This window comes from Ambystoma mexicanum, chromosome 5p (genome assembly GCF_040938575.1).
Source record: "Ambystoma mexicanum isolate Mex_15411 chromosome 5p, UKY_AmexF1_1, whole genome shotgun sequence".
NCBI classification, from domain to species: Eukaryota; Metazoa; Chordata; class Amphibia; order Caudata; family Ambystomatidae; genus Ambystoma; species Ambystoma mexicanum.
The window spans coordinates 880,363,179-880,389,251 of NC_090930.1; the positions used below are offsets into that span (position 1 = coordinate 880,363,179).

The 26,073-nt window shown below is 42.8% G+C and overlaps 1 protein-coding gene across 5 annotated transcripts in view; it reads left to right on the forward strand.

The window, feature by feature from the left end:
* Positions 1 to 26,073, forward strand: part of HECW1 (HECT, C2 and WW domain containing E3 ubiquitin protein ligase 1) — a 1,624,660-nt gene that overhangs the window by 404,180 nt on the left and 1,194,407 nt on the right. For 2 of the 5 annotated variants that reach the window (XM_069613305.1, XM_069613306.1), the window contains one exon: positions 238 to 295. The exons of the other annotated variants lie outside the window; for them this stretch is intronic. In XM_069613305.1, the coding sequence (XP_069469406.1) occupies positions 269 to 295 (27 nt within the window). In that variant the 5' untranslated portion in view covers positions 238 to 268. The remainder of the gene's footprint in view (positions 1 to 237; positions 296 to 26,073) is intronic. 5 annotated transcript variants of the gene reach the window in all.

Below are 26,073 nucleotides of genomic sequence, written 5' to 3' on the forward strand. Positions count from 1 at the left end.
ACCTTTAAAAAAAAAAAAATATATATATATATATATATATATACATATATATATATATATCCTCATCAAATGGTGGAATATCAGTGTGAAGCTAATGTTTTTTGTTTACTTTTTTGTCTTCGTAATGTGTTTATGGTTTTGTGTAAGAAAATGTCATACGCTAATGTTCAATATGTTATGTCTTAACTGTTGATGTTGGGATACATGCTGAGTTAATCTCATTGGACTTTTTCCCAGGAATTGATGTGCTTGCAATTGGCGGGTCATTATGCTGCTGCACCTGTGTAGTGTGAAGGTCAGTGCGTTTTTCTGATTCTAAAACCCATCCATGCCATTCCATTATTAATTCATTGCCATTCATAATGGAATGTGTCACAACTCACATGCTACAGCAGTTGCAGCCAGGCTCCTTGTTGCACATGAACACATTTCACATTATAACCCATTCTGGTGGCCCCCGGAGTTGCAGCGCGATTCAGCTCTGTGCTTACTTGCTTGGACTAATTGTGACACTGCTGATCTTGTCTAGATATTTAACCTTTATTCAAATAAATATTATAGGAACAAAAGTGCAGAGTAGAGCAAAAGCACTCACAGCATCGTTTTGCTCTCCAGATGTTTTGGACTACAACTCCTATTAGCCCTAGCCAGCAAAGTCAGGGACGCGGGATCATGCGAGCCGTAGTCGAAAATATACGGTGAGCCACAGGTTGAAGAATCCTGATTAGGGCATACAGAAAAGTAACAGACATGGGCCCGATTCACGGAAGCTTTCTTCAATGGGAAAGTCCCATTGACAGTCCCATTGACAAACGCTCTGAGAATCAGGCCCTGTGACTCTTAGGTGCTCCTGTCGTGTGCCCGCGGAGCGATAAATCAAAGCATAAACCAAGGCGTAGCGCGTTTTACTGCTCTGTGCCATTTTACAAATGCTTTGCAAACTGAGTGGGAGAGAGGACAGGATCTCCATTTCCCCCTCATGCTTCCTGCTCCGCCTACACAACCTTTCCGTTGTACACCTGGGCAAGTGTGCAACAAATAGCCTTCTATGGAGTCCACCTGCATTTAGCACCTGCTAAAAGTAGGCGGATTTCATAAGAATTCATTGTAAATGCCATCTGCTAAGCTTTATTTGCAGATAGCCTTTACATTTTTTACAGAACGCATAGTTAAAATAAAGAGTAAAGGCGAAATTGCCTGTTTTTACACTTAACTTTTCCATTTTGTTTTTCAAAAGTAGAAAATTGCATGCAGGGGACTCAGCATCGCCTAAGTGCTACCATAGTTGGTCCACTTTATGGCCACTTTAATTCTACCTTTGAGTAAATCACCGTGTTAAAGGCGCATCTTATGTGAGGCTTACGTATGTGGTACTTTTCCTTTTTGTCAAAGGTCCCCGATGCCTGACCAGACAGAGGTTTAGAAGGGACGATGAACTTGTTCAGTGAGCTTTTTCCCCAAACACTTTCAAGTATCTTCAAAAGAAAGAATTTGGGCAGGTTTAGGCAATATGAATTAGTGCAATAAAGTATTTATGCTTGGAAGCTGCATGGTGGGAAGTCTATGTTTAATTGGTTGACATATCTTCAATATAATATAAAGTAATATTTTATATATATATTGGTTTCTTACTGAACATACATCAGTTTGGTGAGCGGCACTCTCTGTGGTCAGTAATAATCCTCAGGATGCAGTTGCAGTTCAAAAAAGGATTCTTCCTTTATTCAACCGCTTGTTCACAACATTAGCGCACATTTTAAGTGCACATTAAAATAACCGGTGTGTTCTCACGGCAAATAGACATTAAGAGAGGACTAACTTTTCTGCCCATCAACTGCATGTCTATGTCGGCTATCTTTGACTGTTTCTAGCCTTAAAGCATTTTACACTTTTAAATGCATCTACCCTTTTGAAGCTACTTTCCAATTGCAATTCACCTTCCCCATTATTGTTAATATTAAGTATTTTACGTACTACGTAGATGGCTAAAATTGGCAGCATAAAACATGTTCAACTTTTGAATAAAGTGCAACGTGCTTGCATCAATAGTCAGCTGTAAACAATAGATTGTAAAGTGCGTAGTGCTCAGTGCAGCCTCTTCAATTGTCAGCTATCATGTGAACCTCACCACTCGGGCCTCAAATTCGTCTCTACAGAAATGTCAAGCATTCAAGCAGCAATAGTCATCTTGAAAACAATAGATCATAAAGTGCATATATGTATAGTGAAAGTAGGAAAGACCATTTGAGCCAAGTCACACATTCAACAACGCCACCTAGTAGCCACCGCTGGAAGCTCACCTCCAGTTCTGAGCCACAAGAGCAAGGCATTGTGGGTATGCAAATTAGCTCAAATGCAAGCCTTTGTCTCCGGGAAATTGTCTTTGTCTAAGAGGGCAGTGCTACTTTACACATAGCTTAATCAACCCAAGACCTTTCAAACCGTTTTAACCCCACAATAACTTTCTTGGTGTTGTGGCATAGCAGTGCAAGGAACAGAGACCCACTCAAGACAGAATTAACTTGATCTCAAAGGAATTGAACCCAAATTAATTTCATAAGGAAGCATATTTCTTACTCCACCTCTGCAGAAAAGAATATCCTAATTAGTGATCAGACTAATAACAGTAACGTATATATGAGCCTTGACCTAAGTCATATTTGTGTGCAGCTTATGCAAAGAACAGGTGCAACTCCAAACATCAAAGAGAACTCAATGCTAAACCTGAAGCCATGCACAGGGTCCACCACTCCCCAAACAACCTCAAACTGATCAGTATGTGCAGGGGCGTTGACTTTTGGTTTTCCTGGTGGGGGCCGGGGGAGGGGGAAGGCGGCGGCGGCAAGAGAAAGCCCCCAATGTATAGGAACTTTCACAAAATTGGACTTTCCTGGGGAGAGGAAAGGGTCGGGTCCCGGAGCACCCGCATACTCGGCACCCCTGAGTACGTGTAAATATCATGGTCCAAGCTTTTGTTAATGATCTGATGTTGTAAATGTATACCAAGAAATGGTCATGGGACTCTATTGGGAGTGACCAAATAGCCATCCCATGGCAAGGCGAATTTACTGAAACAGGACCCTTGAAGCCATGCACATGCCTTCCATTGCGACTGCATTTGTTGAATGAGGTTCAGTTCTAATTTTCAAAGGTGACTTTACAATATGTGGCATCAGGTTTGAATTTTTAATGTGTTTGCACAATCTGCTTTTTTACTGTATACCCCTCCATCCAAGACAGTGCTTTATTAATCTGCAACTATCCTTCCCACAACTTGGATTAGCACTTGAATCACCAATTATTAGCACGTATGTCTCCCTGACAGCATGCACTGATGTGTGAAGCGTGCCCTTGAACATCCTCCAACTGCTTCGGTCCAAATGACCACACCTTTATCAATTAGCCTGTGAATGAAGCTGTAGTCCCTTCAATCCTCCCACCATTGTGATGACTAACTACAGATCCATATCTATATTTCCAGTCATGTGCAAAGTGATGGAAACGAAAGAAAATCAAGCACACAAAAAAGAAGAAAAGCACCAAGCATCATGTGTCACACCCAGCCCATTTTGGGTTTTGTCCGCAATATGGAACATAATCCACTTTAAATGCATTTGAGGACAACATCACGCAGTGCAACAGAACCATTTATTCTTGATTGTACTTGTACCCCTCTCTGCGTTTTCCAGTGCTGTGGACCACCACACAATTATCGAGGTGCAAAGATGAATTCTTTCCTGAGTGACTGCTAGCCAAAGATTATCCTGGGAGGCAGAAACCAGCCTGACTGTGAAGTGTCACGGGGCCCCTTCGGTCACATGTGCCTTTATGTGATCTTTACCACTTGAGCCTAAAATAACAATATTATGACAAAGGAAACAACCACATACCTCAGTCAATGGCAAATTCACAGACGTCAAAGGCTAAACCGCGGCTTCAATTAAATCCAGACATGGATGAACGAGGTCTGCCATCTATAAAATGGAACCCAACTCTGGCCAACATTCGGGAACTGCAACAATGCTTATGGCATTCCACTGGTACTGAGGACCACCAACCCCCAGCAGGAAAAGTGAAACATCTCCGGCTTGGGTAAGACAAAAGTCTTTTGCAAAAACATATATTAAGTCTTTGGGTACTTCGTAATCCGTGGCTGGCTTAAGGAACAGTCTCCGGGCAGGCCTTTAAATGCCCAAATGGATGAACTTCAGTTTTGCAAACAATCGGGTGTAAAAGTCATCTACGGGTTTACAAAGCAAGAACATGCTCCAGAGGTGACAAAAGAACATGTTGCTAAGGTTGAACAACAAGAACATGCTCAGGAGGTTAAAAAAAAGAACATGTATCCAAGGTTGAAAAACAAGAACATGCTCTGGAGGTTAAAAAAAAGAACATGATCCAGAGTTATGACATGATGTAAGATATGGCAATTGAAACGAGCATGTACACAAGTGTTTCTAGGCACGACAAGACAAGGAGGGGGAAACATAGGGAGGACAAAACAACGATCTTACTAGGCCCTGTGTCATTCAGATCATGCAATTGCGGGAAAGTGGAAGGGGAGAAGTGCCAAAGGGGTGCGGGGGGAGGAAGAAGTGCAGGTAACTCAAAGGTGCAACCAGCGTGTGGCTCAGTTCAGGTAACTCAAAAAGTGCACCCAACGGGTGGCTAATAAGTGCAGACTTAAGGGACTGTAGGGTTGCAGATACTACAAGTGCTCGGGGGGGCGGTAGGCAGTGTGAAGTGCAACTGGACATGCAGGAGGCTGGGCCCAAGTTCAGAGCATAGCCAGATGACCAGTGCGTGGAGCTGTCGGGACATCAGCAGGGGAGAGGAATAGAGAACGTGGAAGTGAAGAGGAAGTTCTTGAGTTGCTTCCAGAACTGGAGGTGGTTATGCTCAAGTTTGAGAGAGTCTGACCCAGAGGGAGGCCCCAGCCGAAGATAGAGATCTGCCCCCAACTCTCTGCTTGGAAAAGCGACTGACCCTCAGAGAGTTGGAAGTGGATGAGCGGAGAGCTCGGGAAGGAAGTTGTTTAGGAAGAGAACATTGGAGGTAGCACTGTCCCATGCCCCAGAAAGCCTTGTGGACGATGCAGAGGGTTTTGAACTTGATCCTTGCCACCAGTGAGAGCCAATGAAGAGATGTCAGAGCTGGAGAGATACGATCACTGGAACATGCCCCAGAGGTTGGACAACAATAACATGCCCTGGAGGATGAAAAACAAGAACATGCTCTGTAGGGTAAAAAACAAGAACATGCTCAGGAAGATAGAAAAAAGAACCTGCCCCCAAGTTTGAAATACAAGAACATGTTCTGGAGGTTTTACAACAAGGACATGGTCCAGAGGTTAACAATAATAACATGATTCAGAGATGAAAAAAAGAACATTGTCCCAAGATTGAAAAACATGAACATGCTCCAGAGTTTAAAAACAAGAACATGTCCCTGGGTTGAAATACAAGAACATGATCCAGAGGTGGAAAAAAAGAACATGCTTTGGGGGTTAAAAAACAAGAGCATGCTCTGGAGGTTAAAAAACAAGAACATGGCCTGTAGATTGAAAAAACAATAATATGCTGCAAAGGTTAAAAGAAAAAGAACATGCATCCAAGCTTGAAATACAAGAACATGTTCCGGAGATGAAATAAGAACATGGTCCCTAGATTGAAGAACATGCTCCAGAGTTTAAAAACAAGAACATGTCCCTGAGGTTGAAATACAAGAACATGTTCCGGAGATGAAATAAGAACATGGTCCCAAGAATGAAGAACATGCTCCAGAGTTTAAAAACAAGAACATGTCCCTGAGGTTGAAATACAAGAACATGTTCCGGAGATGAAATAAGAACATGGTCCCAAGAATGAAGAACATGCTCCAGAGTTTAAAAACAAGAACATGTCCCTGAGGTTGAAATACAAGAACATGTTCCGGAGGTTAAACAACAAGGACATGACGCAGAGGTTAACAACAAGAACATGATTCGGAGATGAAAAAAATAACATGATCCCAAGATTGAAAACAAGAACATGCTCCAGAGGGTTAAACACAAGAACATGATCCGGAGGTGGAAAAAAAGAACGTCCTTTGGGGGTTAAAAAACAAGAACATCCACTGAAGGTTAAAAAACAAGAACATGCTCAGGAAGATAGAAAAAAGAACCTGCCCCCAAGGATGAAAAACAACAACATGTTGCAGAGGTTATACAACAAGGACATGATCCAGAGGTTATCAGCAAGAACATGATTCGGAGATGAAAAAAAGAACATGGTCCCAAGATTGAAAAACAAGAACATGTTCCTAAGTTTGAAAACCAAGAACATTCTCCAGAGGTTAAAAAAGAAGGACATGCCCCTGAGGTTGAAAAACAAGAGCATGCTCCAGGGGTTAAAAAACAAGAACACGATCTGGAGGTGAACAAAGAACATGTTCCCAAGGTTGAAAAATAAGAACATATTCCAGAGGGTAAAAAACAAGAAATGCTCTGGAGGGTAAACACATTCCCCAGAGGATAATAACAAGAACATGCTCTCAGGGTGCAGAGAACAGTGCATGTTCCACCTCTGGAGAGCAGTGCCATGTCTCACATGTGAAATACTTTGTAGGATCTAAGTAGGAAATAGTAGAGTTGTTACTCTGAGGTTATTTATGTCAGGTAATTAATGGCTGATTGAAATGCATTTCTATGGACGAGCAATCTTAGCAAAGAGAGGATGTATTTTGTGTGTGGCTGCAGCCCAGAAACATAGCTCTTCCAGAAGATGTATGTATATTTACCAACCTGTCTGCTTTTAGGAAGGTGCTGAAACACAGCTGTTTCTCTAAATGACTGTTCTTCATGTGATAGTTGGTGTATAGCACAATGAGACAGTTGTCATCTATTGTGTGCGACACAAATGGGAGTGTTCTCCCCACCTGGGAATGTCATTTAGCTCCCTCACTGCGCTGCTCAACGTGGCCTGACCTACACATCTGCCCCCTGCTTATAGTTTCTCTAACTGCAGTGGTTTTAATGTGTAGAGACCTAGATCTGGTCACGTGATAAATGGCTGGCTTTGTTTAAACTTTTCACTGCCCGGACGTCTATGCTTTCCTGTGGGAGCTAGGACTTACATATGCCCTAAGGTCAGACGAAGGGTTAAGTCTTTTCTTTTTAACATGCAGTGCATTGCTAATGGCATTACTGTTATTTAATTACAATGATCAAGTAATTTGGAATTTGATATTTGTTTAGCCACTAACACAGAGAATCACCTGTCAAATGCCCAGGCTCGTATACAATGTGGAATAAATCAGTGCGGCGCATTCTGGGGCACGGAGGGCGAGTTATATGCCATTTACAATGGTACATTTAATGAAGATTGCTCCATAAAGAATACAGGTGTCTTGACTCTTTTTTTTCAGTGTCACTGGTCAGTAATGCAACAAGAAATAGCTGTAACAGAACCTAACACTAAGGAAAGACAAAACGAAGCAAATTCACCACATTTGTGCATGCAAACACAAATGTGGAGGCAGGCAGTAAAGAAAGCAGAAGTCAACAATAATTCGAAACTTTCGTGATTGCGTCATACACGATGCCACATAGAGCTTAATAAACATCATGAATCACATTGAATATTATATCGACTATACAATAAGGTCATTGCTGATATCACTGGCTGCCAGGAAAGGAAGCAATATCTGACAGGGCACCCTGCCACAGCAACAGCATAATGTAGGTCAATGATCTGTCCTCTGTCTTTGTTCATGAATGCCAATGCTCTGCACATGGCAGCGCCCATTTCTCGCAGCGCATGCCCGCCTTAAATGTGACGCTACCTTTACCGTACATTTGCATTTGTATTTGCCTTGTCATTGGGTGACTGTATACATGTTTCCCTTCTTTAACTTGACCACCGGCACCTCTTCATGCATACGCTTTCCGACTGAAGAAGCCACTGCCTGGTATTTCTTTTACACATGGGGTGGATGAGTTGCTGTCATATTAACACACCCTCCATCTTCTTTTGCTATATTTTGAATGCACTTCATTTTCTATTGTATGTCGTTGTTGTCCATCTTCTATTTCTAAAACAGTCGCTTCTGCAATCTTTTTAATGGATTTCGTTTAACAACCAATTCTTAATAGTAATACACTGCCATCTTTTCAATGACTGGTTCGTGTTGTTTGTGTTTTCTGTTTCCTTGCGGGAAGCCCCGTAATACGTGACACCTGTATAGCTGCAGTACCCCCTTTATTATGCACACTCCATAAAGCGACTCCATCGTTTTATTTAACATAAACAACTGCCTTTGTCGACATTGTGTATGCATATGCACGAGCCTTTGTACCTGTCTTGTGTGTACGCATCTGTATTGGTATGTTTCACTCATTCTTGTGTAATGGACGTTGTCAATAACTCATTGATGGCACCAGCGATGCAATCAGACAGTTAATAACGTATGTCACATGTGATGCTAAACGTCATATAAACAATGATGTCCTTTGTAATCTCACCATTGCTGTCTCCATAACTGCATGGTTCGGTTAACACGTTTCCTTCATCTTTTTATGATACAGTAATAGTATTAAGGTCAATTTAGTTGCAGATTAAAACAATCTGCAGAGAATTTCTGAAGCTCTTTCACAATTTACACATTTTGTAGAATTTAAATAATGGACCGTTTGAAATGTCTTTGTCCAATTAAAATTCGTGGTTTGTTGTAAACAGGCCAGATGGTAGAGGGCCCAGCACTGCAATAGCGGCCTCCAAAGACCCTGTCCTATTACCCTGGCTGTAGCACATGACGTCCTTAAATGCTGAAAAGATCAGGCGATCTTAGCTTGGCTTCACCTCTAAATTTAGCGTCGTAAAGGCCTTCTGACCATCTGACTATCTGAGAAGGGGCTATGGCCCAGCCACAGCACCAACACACAGCTGCCTTCAGTTACAGGGGTTCTCCAAACCTATCCCAGGACAGAAGACAGTCGCTCTAGTTTAGTTTAGATGTGGGATAACCCTCAGGGACAGACAGTGGTTGAATCAGAGGGTAAAGCTTGACCGGGTTAAGTTTTTGAAAGGATACGCGCATGTCCTTCAACATAGCCAATGAGGGGACACGTGAGGGGACACGTTTTGATAGCCTTTTCTGACTGCCTGTCCTACACGAAGGACTAACGTGCAGTGCATTGCATTGCACATAATATCAGCCTCTTCTCGGTTTTCATTGCTTCATTAATAAGAGGTCTCCAGGGCATTATCATTTCATAGCTGACCATCACCAAAATCGTCCTTACAAGCAAATGTTTGAAGGCCTCTAGTGATATGAAGGTAAATTATAGCACGACTGCAACAAGAAGAACAATTATGAATATTATGAAAGCGTGCCCAATGGAAGCAGCAAACTCCCACTGTTGCACTTATGATATAACAGGCTAATAGGCGTAGTTTTTTTCTCCATGTTGTACTCTGTATGAGAACTACTATGTGTACCTAGCAGCAGCAGATGCTGTCAGCGTCAGATTCTGATTGGGTGTTGGAGCACCCGTGCATCCCATGACTCAGAGTTTCGGACAGCATGCGGTGGTCACGAGGTGATGACCTCAATCAAAACATCCTGTTTGCTTGAGCTGTGCAAATACCTGTTGCAATAAGCATCTGATGGTCTCTCCAGGATAAGTTCACATGAATACATGAACTGCAGCCACTTCTTGTTGGAAGCTCTTATCGCTGATCACGCATTGCCTCCTGCTCACGACGCCTTCGGCATTTGATGTGTGTGTGTGTGTGTGTGTGCGCGCGCGCGCATGTACAGCCATTACGAACATAGTTAGGTTGGGAGTGGCTAGGTCCCTAACAGCAGCCCATGATTATCAGTAGGGGACGGGTGCTACTGAAGTATCAACAGAGGCAGAGGTGTCATAAGATTCAAACTATGTGAACAGGTGAACTGAATTTTGAGTGGGACTCAGCTGTATTCTATTGGAAGTGTCACTCATGCCAAGGGTGATGCATGTTTAGGGTGGGTGTAGTCAGGCAGTGTGTATCGCAGATGTTTGCGACTGAGCGGACCAAGCCCCCGGAGGGACCCAGTTGTATTCTTTGGGATCCAGAGCATGAGGGTCTGACGGAGAACGAGCAACCTAGTTAGATGTAGTTGTGCAGAGCATATCATATAGGCCTGGATTAAGAAGTGATATGTGGCACCTATAGATTTCTCCTGTGTGCCCAGTTTCCCCAGAAGGGTGGCCGAATAGTTCACGCTCCAGAGTAGTCCGGGCTAAATCTGTTAGGGTGTCACTAGGAAGAGCCCGGGTTTGAGGGCCTTCCTGAAAGTGAGGTGGCCCTCTATGCGGTGGATAGTTAATTTATTTTTTATTTTTACATTTATGAAGCGCACCAAACCCTTAGGCATCAGGGCGCTGTTACATACATGTTGCTCTTAGTGCTTAGGTTACAGTTATGGCAGAGTTAGAACTCATTGTACGGGGAAACTGTCGAAGAGTGTTACAGTCAGGATTACAGGTACAGCGTGAGGAGGTGTGAGTCAAATCCAATAGTTACAAGTATGTTACATGCAAGTGCAGCGCAGGCTGCAAAGTGTAAAATCCAGTAGTTCCACGTAGGTTAAATGCAAGTGCAGCACACACTGCTAGTGTCAAATCCAGTAGTTACAAAGAGGTTAATTGCAAGTGCAGAGCAGGCTGCAAAGTGTCAAATCCAGTAGTTACAAATATGTTAAATGCAAGTGCAGTGCATGCTGCAAAGAGTCAAATCCAGTAGTTACACGTAGGCCAAATGCAAGTGAAGCGCAGGATGCAAAGTGTCAACGCCAGTAGTTACACGTATGTTAGATGCAAGTGCAGAGGATGATGCAAAGTGTCAAATCCAGTAGTTCCACGTAGGTTAAATGCAAGTGCAGGGCAGACTACATTTGTCAAATCCAGTAGTTACACATATGTTGAATGCAAGTGCAGCGCAGGCTAAAGAGTGTCAAATCCAGCAGTTACACGTAGGTCAAATGAAGTACAGCGCAGGCTGCAAAGTGTCAACTCCAGTAGTTGCACTTAGGTTAGAGGCAAGTGCAGCACAGGCTGCAAAGAGTTAAGTCCGCTATTAATGGGAATGAGTTCTAAATGGTGGGTGCTTGGACTGAGAAGGAAGAGCTCCCCATGCAGGTTGATTGTGTTGCTGAAATGACGAGAAGAATTCTGGGCCTGGTCTGAGGTTTCTGTTGGGCCTGGAATGTATAAGCCTATGCTGCATGTATTCCGGTCCTTTGCTGTGAAGGGCTCATTGGGGAATGCACATCGCCCTGAAGGTGGATTGTCGCCCCAATCGGAAGCCATTGTACGACACAGAGAGTGGGGGTGATGTGATCTTTGGGACCTAGTTTTCTCTGAGTTGTATATGAACTTTCCAAGCGTATGGAAAACCCTACTGGATGTGTTGTTTCTTGTGTTAATGATGTTGCTTTCTGCATCTTGAATGACTCGCCACCCGACTATGGTCTGTGCTGTCTCTCTTCACAGCAGCGTTCACTCCATGCCTGTCAAGCATGAACTCTGCAGGCAAAGCGTAGGCTCAAGCATCAGTCTAATAGAATCTCCACCATTCAGGTGCTCACGTTGCATGGAAGAAACTTAGCAGCGGTGCTCATTGAGATGAAACCAATCATTGGTAATAACACATGCAGGATTTGCTCCTGATCGAAAGGCTGAAATGATTTGGCGTCTGTTACTGCGGGCGTGCATACAAATAAGGACACGGCAAACCGGAGCTCATGGAATCACATGTCTTTATTAAACTTTAACTGCGTACTCACTTTGTCCCCTTAGGCTCCTCCTCTTCCTTTCTCCGCTCACTCCTTCCTGCCAGCCACTTGTCTCCCCCTTAAAGGGGCAGAGTCCTGCAACAACATCTCTTCTCTTCTTTGCCGAAGCAGCCAATTGAACTTCCTACACATTATTTGGATGTCACATGTCTGAACGCTTGGAAGCAGTCATGCGTTCAACATTCCCCATCGTGATTGTGCTTGCGTAAACATTTTAGGGCTGGTGTGTGAAGCCAACAAAATATTTTTTGGAGCAAAAGCAAAAGTACGAGAGCCTCGTCTTGCTTTTGAACTTCACAGCCCCCAGATCAAAATGTAGCTATGAGAAAACGTGTTATAATTAGTAAATGTTGCAGAGTGCAATTAACCCCTCGTTGATTGGAGGGTGATTTAAATATTTGGACAGAAGAACTTTAAAAAAATGGATTATGCAATGTGCGTATCCCACCTGCAAGGGTTGGGCCATAAACAAAAGGGTAAAGAGAACATGATGGATTTGGCACTGAGGATCTTGTCATATAGGACCTTGAAGTTATTTTCTTGGTGAGGCTTCCTTCCAATTTCCATTTCAGCCACCCCATGTAAACATAGTTCCATGACTTTATTATCTGCAAAACCTGTCTATTAGGTAGGGGTGGAGTAGACATGATTAGCCAAGAGGTGGTGAGGGGAAAAGGGGGGCAATTTCTCTCTGTGGTGCCACTTGCTATAATGTCTTTGAGCACAAATTGCATGAAGAAGAGAATATGTGCCATTTAATAGGGTCTGGCTGTTGACCACTTTATGAACGCACAATATTCAGAAGTTCCATTTCGGCTTGAAGTGCCATTAGTTTCACACTTTTTGGCAAGAGATAACGCTGCCTTTCATCGCATGGAGCACTGAGCAAAGGAACGGGCATCATTCATGGCATTGAGCATTTTTACCAAAGATAAAGCAGACATGTTTCGCTCCAACAAACACTCTTTCAAGGCTTGTTGAGGTGGGCACACTAGAGCCATAAGATAGCTGCTGCAGAGAAAGCGCAAGGAGCAAATTCAGTAAAATAGTGGTCCGTCAAAGGCAATTGTACAATTGAATTATTTTCAAACAAAAGAAAGCTAACATGCATCTGTGTTTGTTCATTGAACTAATTAATATCGTCACCTCACCATAACACGAACATTTGATAGAAATTCACCGTTTATCTATTAGTACTTTCTGTATGTCTGGTTATTTTAGTTATTCGTAGGTAGCAGGTAGCACCCATGTTAGGACTAGGGTGATAATTTGCAAATCTGTTCATGGATGCTACGAATACAGCAAAACAAAGTGGATGATGGCTGGAAGGTTTAGAATGCATCTTAACCACTGACATCACTTTGGGCAACCCTCCAGACCAAACATCTTCACCTGCCAAGCCATTACAGAATGGGGAAAGCCCATATGCAAATCATGCTTGGCCCACCCAAAAATGACAGTCCAGCCTGAACTGCTAGTTACATCCCTTCTACATGAGACCACAATAAGTGCCAGACACGTTTCAGCCTCATTGGGCATCATCAGTGAGGTGTTGCTTGGGTTCTCTTGGCCCAGCAGGCACAGGGCCCATGTTTGAGCATACCGGTCCCACTCGCTTGGTATCAACATTTTCTATATGCATATGGTTCGACCACTAAACAAGTATGATTTATTCTGATGGGATGGAGGAGCACAATAACTATCTGTAATCACTTAATGCACTGAGCTGCCCCCATCCACTTCTTTATACGGCAGGAAAACATTACTTTCCTAAATGTACACAAGTTATAGAAATAACTGTACTGTGTGCTTTACAATTATGTGTCACACATAAGACATAAACCATAACACATAAACAAATCACAAGCACATGGATGGTGCACACACACACGCAATCAGAGAACATGTATATAAAGGAATACCAATACTCAGACAATAATAATCCTGAAGATGCCATGAAAAGTGCTATTGTAGTTTCCTTATGAAAATGGAAAAATCATATCATTATTTTTTCGGAATTACTTGTGGCAGCAGCTCCCACTTAAAGACATTCATACATTGTAAAGGTGAATGGGACTAAACACGCTTAGAGTACCCAAACTAAAGTGATTTATTTCAGGGCAAGACTGTTTTTTCATTGAGCAATAAATCCCTCTTTAATATCTAGGTATGAGGGCTAGTAGGTCAGGGGTCACAGAGGAAGTACCAGAAATACCAAATGGGGGTGGGGAGGGAGCTTGCTGGGGACCCACAGGGATCCCCAAATGACGTTCATGATGATTTACCAGAGGACAATCTGAAAAATGGTTCTTGAGCTTTTGCAAGTTGATAAAGTTGATCTTGCGATACATATAGAAATTGTTTCTTTGATACATGACCATATATGGTCCATATGCTCTGTGCGAGTATGCTGGCCATATAGTTTCCAGCAGTTTTATGGGCATGCCCTTGATGGCATAACAATCTGCATAATCTGTGGCACTATGCTGTCTTCCTGTGGCAAGTATTGCTGTTTCACTGAGGAATGTGTTAGCAAGTCAATTAATGATTCTCATACAGAGGTTCAATAGTGAATATGAGGGCCAATGTATGAAAGTGTTTTGCAAGGTGTTGGTGTTTCCTGGGTCATTTTCATACCGGCTCTAGGTGGTTTTATTCTGACACCGAGACATTTTTATTTAAGTGATTGCATGAAAGTATTTTCAAGATGTAATATTCAGCCATGTACTTTTTCAAAGATTTATTTGCTGCTTGAAATATTCTCAGGCTCGGTTTGAATCTCAAGCTCATTGTGTCATTGGTTTTAGAACGTGTGCCTATTGGTGAACCTGGCTTGGCTAATACACTCCCCCTCTCCCCCTTATAAGGAGGACAATTGTGGCAATTCTTTCACTGACTCTTTGGAGTGTACGCTCCAAAGAGTCAAAACTCTCCAAACTCCAAACTCTGTCTCCTGTTCCCCCCACCCGCTCATGCCCGTGTCTCTCTCCTGTTGCCCCCCCGCTCATGCCCCGTGTCTGTCTCCTCTTCCCCTCACCCGCTCATGCCCCGTGTCTCTCTCCTGTTGCCCCCCACCCCCCGCTCATGCCCCGTATCTGTCTCCTGTACCCCCCCACACCCCTGCTTATGCCGCGTGTCTCTCTCCTGTTGCCCCCCACCCCCTGCTCATGCACCCTGTCTGTCTCCTGTTGCCCCCCACACCCCTGCTCATGCCCCGTGTCTGTCTCCTGTTCTCCCCACCCCCGCTCATGCCCCGTATCTGTCTCCTGTTCCCCCCACCTCCCGCTCATGCCCCGTGTCTGTCTCCTGTTCTCCCCACCCCCCCGCTCATGCCCGTGTCTGTCTCCTGTTCCCCCCACCCCCCGCTCATGCCCTGTGTCTGTCCCCTGTTGCCCCCCACCCCCCGCTCATGCCCTGTGTCTGTCTCCTGTTGCTCTCCACCCCCGCTCATGCCCCGTGTCTGTCTCCTGTTGCCCCCCCACCCCCACTCATGCCCCGTGTCTGTCTCTGTTGTTCCCCCAGCCCCCGCTCATGCCCCGTGTCTGTCTCCTGTTCCCCCCACCCCCGCTCATGCCCCGTGTCTCTCTCCTGTTGCCCCCCAACCCCCGCTTATGCCCCGTGTCTGTCTCCTGTACCCCCCACCCCTCGCTCATGCCCCGTGTCTGTCTCCTGTTCCCCCCATCCGCTCATGCCCCGTGTCTCTCTCCTGTTGCCCCCCCGCTCATGCCCCGTGTCTCTCTCCTGTTGCCCCCCACCCCCCGCTCATGCCCCGTGTCTGTCTCCTGTACCCCCCATGCCCCCGCTCATGCCCCATGTCTGTCTTCTGTTCTTCCCACCCCCGCTCATGCTCCGTGTCTGTCTCCCTCCTTTTCCCCCCGCTCATGGCCCGTGTCTCCCCTGTTGACCCCCCCCGCTCATGCCCCGTGTCTCCCTTCTTCCCCACCCCACCCCCTGCTCATGCCCCGTGTCTCCCTTCTTGCCTGCTCATGCCCCGTGTCTCCCTTCCCCCCCCACCCCCGCTCATGCCCCGTGTCTCCCTTCTTTCCCGATCATGCCCCGTGTCTCCCTTCTTTCCACCCCCTGCTCATGCCCCGTGTCTCTCTCCTGGTCTTCCCGACCCCCCGCTGATGCCCTGTTGTGTTCTCTTTATACACCCTGCCTTCCCTTTCCCTGGTGTCCATCTTGGTAAAAGATTTTCCTTCCTACACCAGGACGCCTGCCTGCGGCGTCCCGGTTTGGGAAGAAAAATCTTTTTTTTACCACCCCAGGTTCCCACTTTGAGAACCTAGGATGCTAGTGGTCTTCCTCCATTGAAAAGGACGTTATGGTTACGTTGCACTAATAAAAAAACTATGAAATTCAGTAAAAAAAGTGTTAAAGTGACTTTATGGATAAGCTGCGCTACTTAAAACCTATGAAATTCAGTAAAAAAAACTTTGTTAAAGGGACGTTATGGTTAAGTTTCGCTACTAAAAACCCATCAAATTCAGTAAAAAAACGTTGTTAAAGGGACGTTATGGTTAAGTTGCGCTACTAAAAACCTATGAAATTCAGTAAAAAAACTTTGTTAAAGGGACATTATGGTTCCAAGTAAAACCGAAAAACCCTTAAAATTCGCCAGTTATGGTAAGCTAAGCAACCATAACTCACGCCACCACCGTGCACTGCTAAGACTAACACCCACGACATCAAAGATGGCATCACAAATGTCATTGATGACATCACTGATGACATCACATGTGTATGTACTTTTCATGAAATATGTGTACAAGGGATTCTTATTATAAAATTTTGTGAAAAAAGTGTCAAGGATCATTGCAATAAATATCATACCCTAATTAGTGCATTGAACGATGCATTGATATAAATAGCATTCTATTATGGGGTTCTATCTAGTATACTAAGCTACTAATGCAGAAACATAGCATTGTGTGCAGCATACAAGATGAAGGTGTAATATTCGTAATGTTAATATGTTGAATAATTAAATGATAATTGTTTTCTTAATAGATTTATGTGTACTGTGAAATATGTAATAAGTAGCTAATAAAACCCATATATTACATAATTGCATTACTATAGACAAAACACAAAGAGACAAGAACACATACCAATTATACATATACATAGGGTAAATGGCAGCTTTGAAACAGAGCAATCATTTATTTGCATGAAAATAATGCTGTCTTTAAATCTTGTGCCTTCTCCTATGTATATGTTTCATATGATGTGACTGGACTCCAAGGGAATTACTATAAGAACCTACTTGTAGGATACGTCTACAAATAAAATACAATTTTTAGCTTCTGACTGTTACTGAAGAAAACCATGTGGCCTAGATATGTCAGCAAAAGAAAAAAGAGTGAGCCAGACATGTGATGTCATCAGTGATGTCATCAATGACATTTGTGATGTCCCACCCCCCCGCTCATGCCCCGTGTCTGTCTCCTGTTCTCCCCACCCCCCGCTCATGCCCCGTATCTGTCTCCTGTCCACTGTCTGCTTCAATCCTTTGGGGTGAACCAAATCTAGAGAAAATGTGATTTACCATCACTGTTGCACTGTTTCTTGGCCATTTGGGAACTGGTATGCATTCAACCAACCTGGTCATCATGCATACCACTGTTAGCAGCGATTTATTTCCCAGTATTGATCTTTGCACAGGACCAATAAAGTCGACTTGGATATCAGACCATGGCAATGTTAATCCTCTTTTTAAGTAAATGCGCTCTATGTGTCATGGAATTAGGTTGGATTTGGGCACCTACCAAGCATCCTCTACTAAACAAGGTGCACCCCTGTGTCCTGCAGTAATAGTTTCATGTGCATGATGCATCATCAATCCACTGAAAGACATGGGTACAACCCACTCAGTAAATCCTCGTATGGGCTTCCATACTAGCAACCCATCGTGTAGATTAAATAATTTGATTGCCTTCATTAGTTCTCATAGTTCTTCTTTTCCGACATAATCTTCTACTGAAATTGGATTCTTCTCAGAATCTTCAACATAATCATAGATTTTTCCTAATACTGGATCAACTCTTTGGGCCATTAGTAAGTCTTTGGGTGGAATATTACAACTCCATTGCGTCACTAGGGGTTCATATTGATTTTTAGACTGTGGCCGTATAACAACTGATATCTGTCTTTCCTCTAATACATGGTACATTTCCATGTATTCTCCTTTTAGAACTTCTTCCTTTGCCAATTTATCTGCTAACTCATGTCCCTGTTTCTCAATACCTGGTACTTTTGAATGTCCCTTAATTTTCCACCAATTTAAGGTCATGCCATTCTCGGGGACCAATTGATCAATTGTTATAATAGGTGTTTCTTGTTTTAGGGGTTTCCTTTTGTACGTCAACATTCCCCTGACCTTCCGTGTTAGGAGATATTCTATGAAGCTGTTCCTGGCATATTCCAAATCTGTAATAATTACCACATTTTTTATCTGATTCTTTGCTGCTGTGAATATGACCTTATAGATCACAACCAATCCAACCACTTGAATACTTTTAGGACCAATTTTGTTTTCAGCAGACCAAATGTGATCATTAGGACCAAGGCATTTTCGCTTCCTGCTACTAAATCTTTTACTGACTCTTCATTTGTATGAAATGCACAGCCATCTACATAAACGACTGGGCATGTTTTTGCAAATGACTTCATCAAAAGATTTGTGGGAGGATCTCAGATATTCTTTAATGTTGTCATCACTCACATTCTAATTCTTCAGAATATCCCCCATTTGTGCACAATAATGTAGTTCTGCCAATCCTTGAGCGATTGGACGCTTTCTATTCTCCTCCTAACTAACCACTACTGAAAAACCCTGCATTGATCAAATCCAAGATGTAATCCTAGAATTGGAGAGATTTCGGAATCAAACTTTCTTACTTTGAAGAGATTGCAATGGTTGGTGTGAAGTCTCAGTTATTACCCTTTCACATTACATTATTGGAAGAAAGTGTTGTAGCACCCATATGGTCATCAACAATGCATGTTCACATTCATTGAAACAGCACTCTATTTAGGATAATGCTTACTGGCATATGCTATCACCTTCTTCTTTTTCTCATGTTCCTGATACAAGATTGCAGTCATACATGTCTTAGAAAGAACAGTTTCCATGAAGAATTCCTCTCCTTTAACAGAGCAACCAAGGCATGGGGCTTGTGCCATGCATTTCTTCAATTGAAGGACTGCCTCATGGTGTTCACTTCATTATTGACAAGAAATGCTCTTTTTCAACAGTTTGGTGCAAGGTTCTGTAATTTTGGAAAATTCTGGTATACATGTCCTACTGTAATTGATCATGCACAACAGGCCTCTAAATTCCTTAGGGTTATGAGGATCCTTTAACTTCTGTAATGCTTAAATCTTTTTCAGTAATTTCATGACCTAGTAAATTTAACTTCTTCCTGCACCAATGTGCCTTCTGCAACGTAATCTTTGCTCCAACATTCTTTATTTGGTTAGGCACATGTTTTATTTTCTGAAAATGTTCATTCGGTCTGTTACTTTTTAATAACATATTTTAAAGATAAATTAAATATCTCTGCTTCTCAGCATCTGGCATTGCGTTATGCAGGTAGATGTTACATTCACTCACACTATTAATATAGACAAAAGGAGTTCTTGTCCAACACAACTGTCTGGATCTAAATGAGAAGGCGAACATATGCTGAATAGCAGGGTCTAACTTAACTGTCTGATATCCAGCAGTTAAGTCCATAGTAGTAAATCTCACGCCTTGAAACACTTGTGTCTAAGCGCTTTATAAATTCTATATCATACATAAATACCTTGGAACCTTGGACTTGTGCCAACCCTTGGTCAATAAATGGTAGCAGCCATTTTGAAACTGGAACTCTCTTGTTCAATTCTCACAGATCCAGGCACAGTCTCCAATGGCAGTGGGTGTTAAAAGTACTATGTACTGGTCAGAAAATTCCTTTGGATTCAATTGTGTTTATAATTTCAGATAATGACTCAAGGTATGCAAGTGGAAGTCAATATTAATGAACAAAAACTGGCTCAACTTAATTTTTCATGGGTAATGCAGTCATATGCCGATTTGTATATCTACAGTCATATGCATTTTGAGAAAAAACATCTTTGAACAACATAAATATCTGTTTTAGATTCTCTCTTTCTTCACTTTAACTAGAATGCAGGAAAAACTACAACCAGGCAAAAAGAACAAACTATCAAAAACAAATCCATGCATACAAAAATACATTCTCAAAGCCAAAAGAAAATATTACTATTTAACATCATAAATGAGATGAGAAACCCACCTGGATGCAACAACACAACAGTGCCATCACAAAAACTATGCAATGACCTCACAGACCACTTCAAAAATAAAATCAACGACATACATCGGATCATACAAAACAGACCAGTCAACCTGGTCGTGTACCAGGCCCAGCCGACCATGGAACCACAGAATAACCTGCAAAGCATCACACAAATATCAGTAGAGAGATGCATAAAGATGATGAAGCTTAGAAATAAAGCAGGATCACCAATCGACCCCTTACAACCCGACATCTATATATCAATACCCAAGACACACCACTGGAATGCCCCAGAAATCTCTTCAACCAATCGCTCTCTGTGGCAAGAGTACCACGGTCCTTCAAATCTGCATACAGCTAATCACTCCTCAAGGATATGACCGGCAATGTGGAAGACCTCTCTAACTAAAGACCGATATTAACATTCCCTATCACGCAAAACTGCTAGAAACCTATGTCTACGAACAAACACTGGAACGCGTAGAAACACACCAACTGTTGGACCAGGCACAAGTCAGCTTCAGACCCATGAGAGGGGCGGAGACCACACTACTCTCTATCTGGGATGACCTAAAAACCAACGCAGACTCCAACACAAACTCTGCATTGATACTACTTGACCTCTCCACCACATTCGACAGAGTGAACCACAACATTCTAATCAAGATACTGGAAGAAACAGGGATCACTGTTACAGCAATGACCTGGATTAAATTAAATCATTCCTATCTGAAAGAACAGAAACAGTATAGATAGAATCATTCAAATCAGTGCTGCATGACACCACCTGTGGAGTACTGCAATGATCCTCCCTATCCTCACTCTTCTTCCAAATCTACTTGACTGCACTTATCACCTTCATCTACAAAATCAAAGATGTACAAGAGGAGGACAAAATGTTAGTAGACTGTCTGAAAGAACTCGATTGGATGAGCACAAACAGCCTCAAACTCAACTCGGGCAAGACAAAAATCATGATCATAGTAAAAAACCAGGAAAGCAGCCAATACATCCCATGGCCAACAGAACTAGGAACAACACCCATGCCATCAAAAATGCCTTGGAATCCTAATGGACAATGAGCTAACAGTAGAACCACAAGTAAATACAATATTCAAGAAATGCTTCTTCTATTTTCACACGATCAAAAATATCCTACCATTCCTCTCCTTACGCATAAAACACAAGCCATCATTTCCCTCATCATGTCCAGGATACACTAAACCAGCAGCTTATACCTCGGAATGCCGGAATATCTACTGAAGAAACTGCCTCGAATACAGAATGCAGCGGTCAGACTCCTCCTCAAACTCTCACGAAGAGATCACATCACTCCTGGGCTAAAGATTCTACACTGGCTGCCAGTCAAAAAACAAATCACATTCAAAACAATGTAAAATAACACGCAGAGCAATCCACCGCCAAGGAGCAGAATTCCTACAAAAGAAAATCACCATTTACCAGCTGACTAGAACACTCAGATTCAGCAACGACATTCGCCTTGAAGCTAAATAGTACACAAGGAAAAAACTTGGTGGATCAGCAGTCTCTTGCCTAGCGGCAAAAACTTGGAACTCCCTCTTGAGAGAAATACGAAACTTGAAGGACCATGTAAAGTTCACAAAACTCCTAAAAACCTGGCTGTTCAACTCAGAACTGGATGGAAATGAATGAGCAACACCCACACCTCTCGGAATGAAGACACACGTCGCAAGACCGAGGACTAAAGCGTACCACGACAAGTGCATGGAGGTGGAAAGACTTCTGAGTGGGAGGAAGAACTGGGGCCCCATGGAGGATGCTAAAAGAGTGCAAAGAGGGCGATGGGAGTGCCCTAGGTTGAACCTCATACAGAGGGGATAAGAGTTGAAGGAGAAAGAGTGGCAACCAAACAGAGTACCTCAGGGACCAGAAAGATCAAGGGCACAGGGAAGAGATCCAAGTGCCCCTCAAACCCTCTCAAGGGGCCAGGGAAGGAGGTGGTAGGTGCCCACCAATATATGTCAAAGGACCAAAATGTAGAAATAAATTATCTAGGAGGGATGGGAGGGGGAGGCATCACTTCAAAATATCCCTGCAGACAACCCACAACCGTACACAGAATAAAGGAGGGAAACCCTCTGTCCCCCTAGCGAACCATAATATGTGACACTAGCAGGAACGCGTATCACAGGTGGCCATAGCATAGAAGGTACAATAGAATGCCACCACTAACCAAACACACTAAATAACTCATCCCTCTGCTCCCACCTCTCAAATTCTAAACATAACACAACCATATCCACACTGCATAACAAACTGCAACACTACACTACACCGCAACAATGAAACAAACCACACATAGCCTCGTACAACAGCTACCAACTGAAAAAAATAGCACTCACATTCAATGAGTGGTGTAAACCGAACTGAAGCTGCAAACAGCACATCACAGCTCTCTTGCACCTTTTCCTGCTAGTTCCTACTAACCTACCCTACCCTCTTGCTTTTCAGCTCCACCAGAGGCCAGGGGACTACTCCAGTGGTGATAGTGCGTGGCATAAATATCCTTTAACATAACATAACATAAGATAAGATAACATAACATAACATCATTAGAACATGAATCTGCCAATTGAGCCTGTTCTTCTATCAGTTTCTCAAATTCTGGAAAATCCTCTGATGGAGGGAATTCAAACTTCTCTTCTAATTGAGTAGCAGTGTCTTTTTGTACAGCATATATTATTTTATTTTCTACAAATCGGTTTGCATTCTTGTTATTATCTTGTCCTTGGTCATCACTGTCTAATTGGAAATCATATACTCATCATGAGGATGATATATTCTTCCTCAGCTTCATGTGGATATACTGAAATAACTGAAAATAGTTATTCTGGTCTTGTTTGAACTACTTCAGGTATTTATCCTTCTTCAAACAAACCTCAGGTACATTCCCCATTATTGAATTGTTCAGTTCAGTGGTGTAATAGTCCTCGCTGATGGCCATTCAAATGGAACTCCATTTTTCAATATTTATAGTTTGACAACCTTAATTGTCCACTAAAATCATGATAGGTTAATTTGCGATCTCTGCTAATGGTGTGGACTCACAAGTTAACCCTTGTTGTTGAATATTGTCATTAATGCTCATGAATGCACAAGACTTCCACATTCCTGACACTTTTTTTGCTTTAAGGTCAATGTGAATTGTTTTGTAAATGCTGGAATACATACTTTCTTTACGTACCTTCTTCCACATGGCCTGTCGTATACTTGAGGAGTGGTTTGATGTATGCAGATTTGAAGGACCGTGGTACTCTCCCCATTGAGATAGATTGGTGAAAGAGATTTCTGTGGCATTCCAGTGGCATGCCTTGGGTGAGTATTGATTTATAGATGTTGGGTGGGCAGGGGTCCATTGGTGATCTTGCTTTATTGCTAAGCTTCACCAGAGAAAAATCATAGGAACCCAGCATGGGGCTGTTTCTTGAGAAATGGCTTGTGGACCAAATGAAACCCAAGCAGGTTCTTAAATTTCTTCTCCACAGAACGGGCCCACCAAACACCATCGGGCCTGCCCATACCCAGGGCCCCACTGAGAATTGTTGTGGCCAAAATGTTAAACTACCTCGATTGCGATGCGGTTCTGCATATGGCGCGCAACAAGCGTTGTATAGTATACAAATGAGCAAAGATTGTTTTTGTGCAAGATTATACCAGAGCAGTCCAGAAACCACTACATCAAAAAGAAATTGCAGTCCCTCAAAGTGAAATATGCCCTCTTCTTTCTGGCACAGCTTAAAATATTTCTGAACAGGAAAACACATTTCTTTACGGACCCTCAAGCTGCATGGACTTGAATGGGGACACACTTGGATGGAGGGCAAAGGGTCAAACAAAGAACAAGCAGGATCCCAGACAAAACTGACCCCAAACAGCCTGTACCTCTGGCAACCCTATGAGAAGAATCCACAGATCCACTAGATAGACAGGACCATCTCTCTTGGAAAACGGACTCAGAACCCCTTGCAATTATATAGCGATCGCAGAAATTGTCTAACAGGACAAGACATTAAAAAAAGTTAATATGGGCCACCCATACAGAACCTGATGGTCTTGGCAGCTGTGACGCTCCCCTCATAGTTGACAATTATTGATACATGTTAAACCAGTTACACTGGCAAGTTTTAAGTTTGGCCGAAGGATACTTTGAGTTGGGTGGAAATATAGGGTGGGGGAAATGGGTTGCATTGCTGTTGACATAGGTTAGTCAGGCTATTAGGGAGAGGTTTGTAGATCACGACCAGAATGCTTACTATGCTTTGATCATACACATTCATCCTGCCCTTCTGTAACAGGATAACATAGATGTCCGACATTGAAAAAAGGAGGCTATCATTCCTTGCATGGAATGTTGACAGCCTATTTGACCCAATAAAAAGGGGGATTGTCCTACAAAACATTAACAGGCACATGCCAGATGTCGTCTTACTTCAGGGGATGCATTGAGCAGGGACGGAATGAAAGTTCTTTAGAAGGACTAACTACAGGAATATCCTAAATGCTGTTTTTTCAAGGGGTTCTGTGGAAGTGCTGTCTATGATTCACAAACATTTACAGTTTAAACTCACAACGGCTAGTCAAGATAATCGTGGCATATATGTTTGATTGACTGGAGAGATTTGGGGGGGGGGCTTGTCATTCTGAATTTGTACGTTCCACCTCTACTTACTATGGAACTCCTAGAGGAAATCCAAAGTTTTTTAGTACAACATCTGACCCATATGTGAATCAAGGGGGAAACTTTAATTATGTAATGAACTGCATATGGCACCATACACACTAAATTGTACACTTTTGTTTCAGCAATCGGTGTGACTGATATTTGGAGGTCGCTGTACACCCAAACCTGGGGGCTCTCTTTTCAATCTGAAAGGGCATGCATCTATGTCAAGGTTAGACTACTTATTTATACCGCAAAGTGAAACGCACATATTAATGTCAGCTAGATTCCTACCCAGGGTAATTTCGGGCCACTCACCACTACTGATTGAGATAAGAGACACTACTCCTAGGTCGGAAAAAACCTGGCATCTTAATAGTTATTACTTGGGGTTCCCCGAAATAATTGACTGCTTAACAGCCAAAACGGAAGAATACTTTACAATTAACATGCCGTCAGTTGAAAATCCAGCAACGCTAGAGGCAATCCCGCTGCTCTCGGCGTGACACAAAAAATAGACAAGAATCATGGAAGACAAGAATCATGGAGGAAATAGGGACCGACCTAATGCGTTTGGAAGATGAGTTTCTTTTTACAAACTCCAGTGACACTCATAGATTGCTTCCAAAGGGAAAATACTGTAATCTTGCTCTCGATACTGCGCACCATGCCGACTGGGCCAAAATAAGCAGAATCTAGGTTGGGGATAAAGTACGGAAATTAATTGCACAGCTTGTGAAATGGGATGATGGATCGCGATATGTTAGAGAAGTAAATGATGGCAAGGGAGGAAGAGTGTCAGATAATAGTGAAATAGCTGATGAATTTGCTAAATACTATGAGACACTCTACCGGATACCCCATACTCCATTTATTCCAGATGAATTAGACACTCTGGATTGTCTCCCGGTGGCGCAAATCACAGGACAACAAAAGACAAATTGGACATGTAAGAATAGATAGCTCAGGTGATCTCGAGCATCCACTCTAGGAAAACACTGAAGCCGAGTGGATTTCCGGGCAATTTCTGGATGAAGCTAAGCAATAAAATCATGAAACACATGCTCAACTATGACAATGGATCGAGCCCTTCTTATTCAATGCCCACTCTCAATCCTCTCAATTGACTTTGAGAAAGCATTTGATTCAGTAATATGGGATTTTCTATTTATGGTAATGATGCAAATGTAATTTGGCATTGCACTCCTACATTGGATGAGGATACTATATGAGAAACTGGTGGCGGAG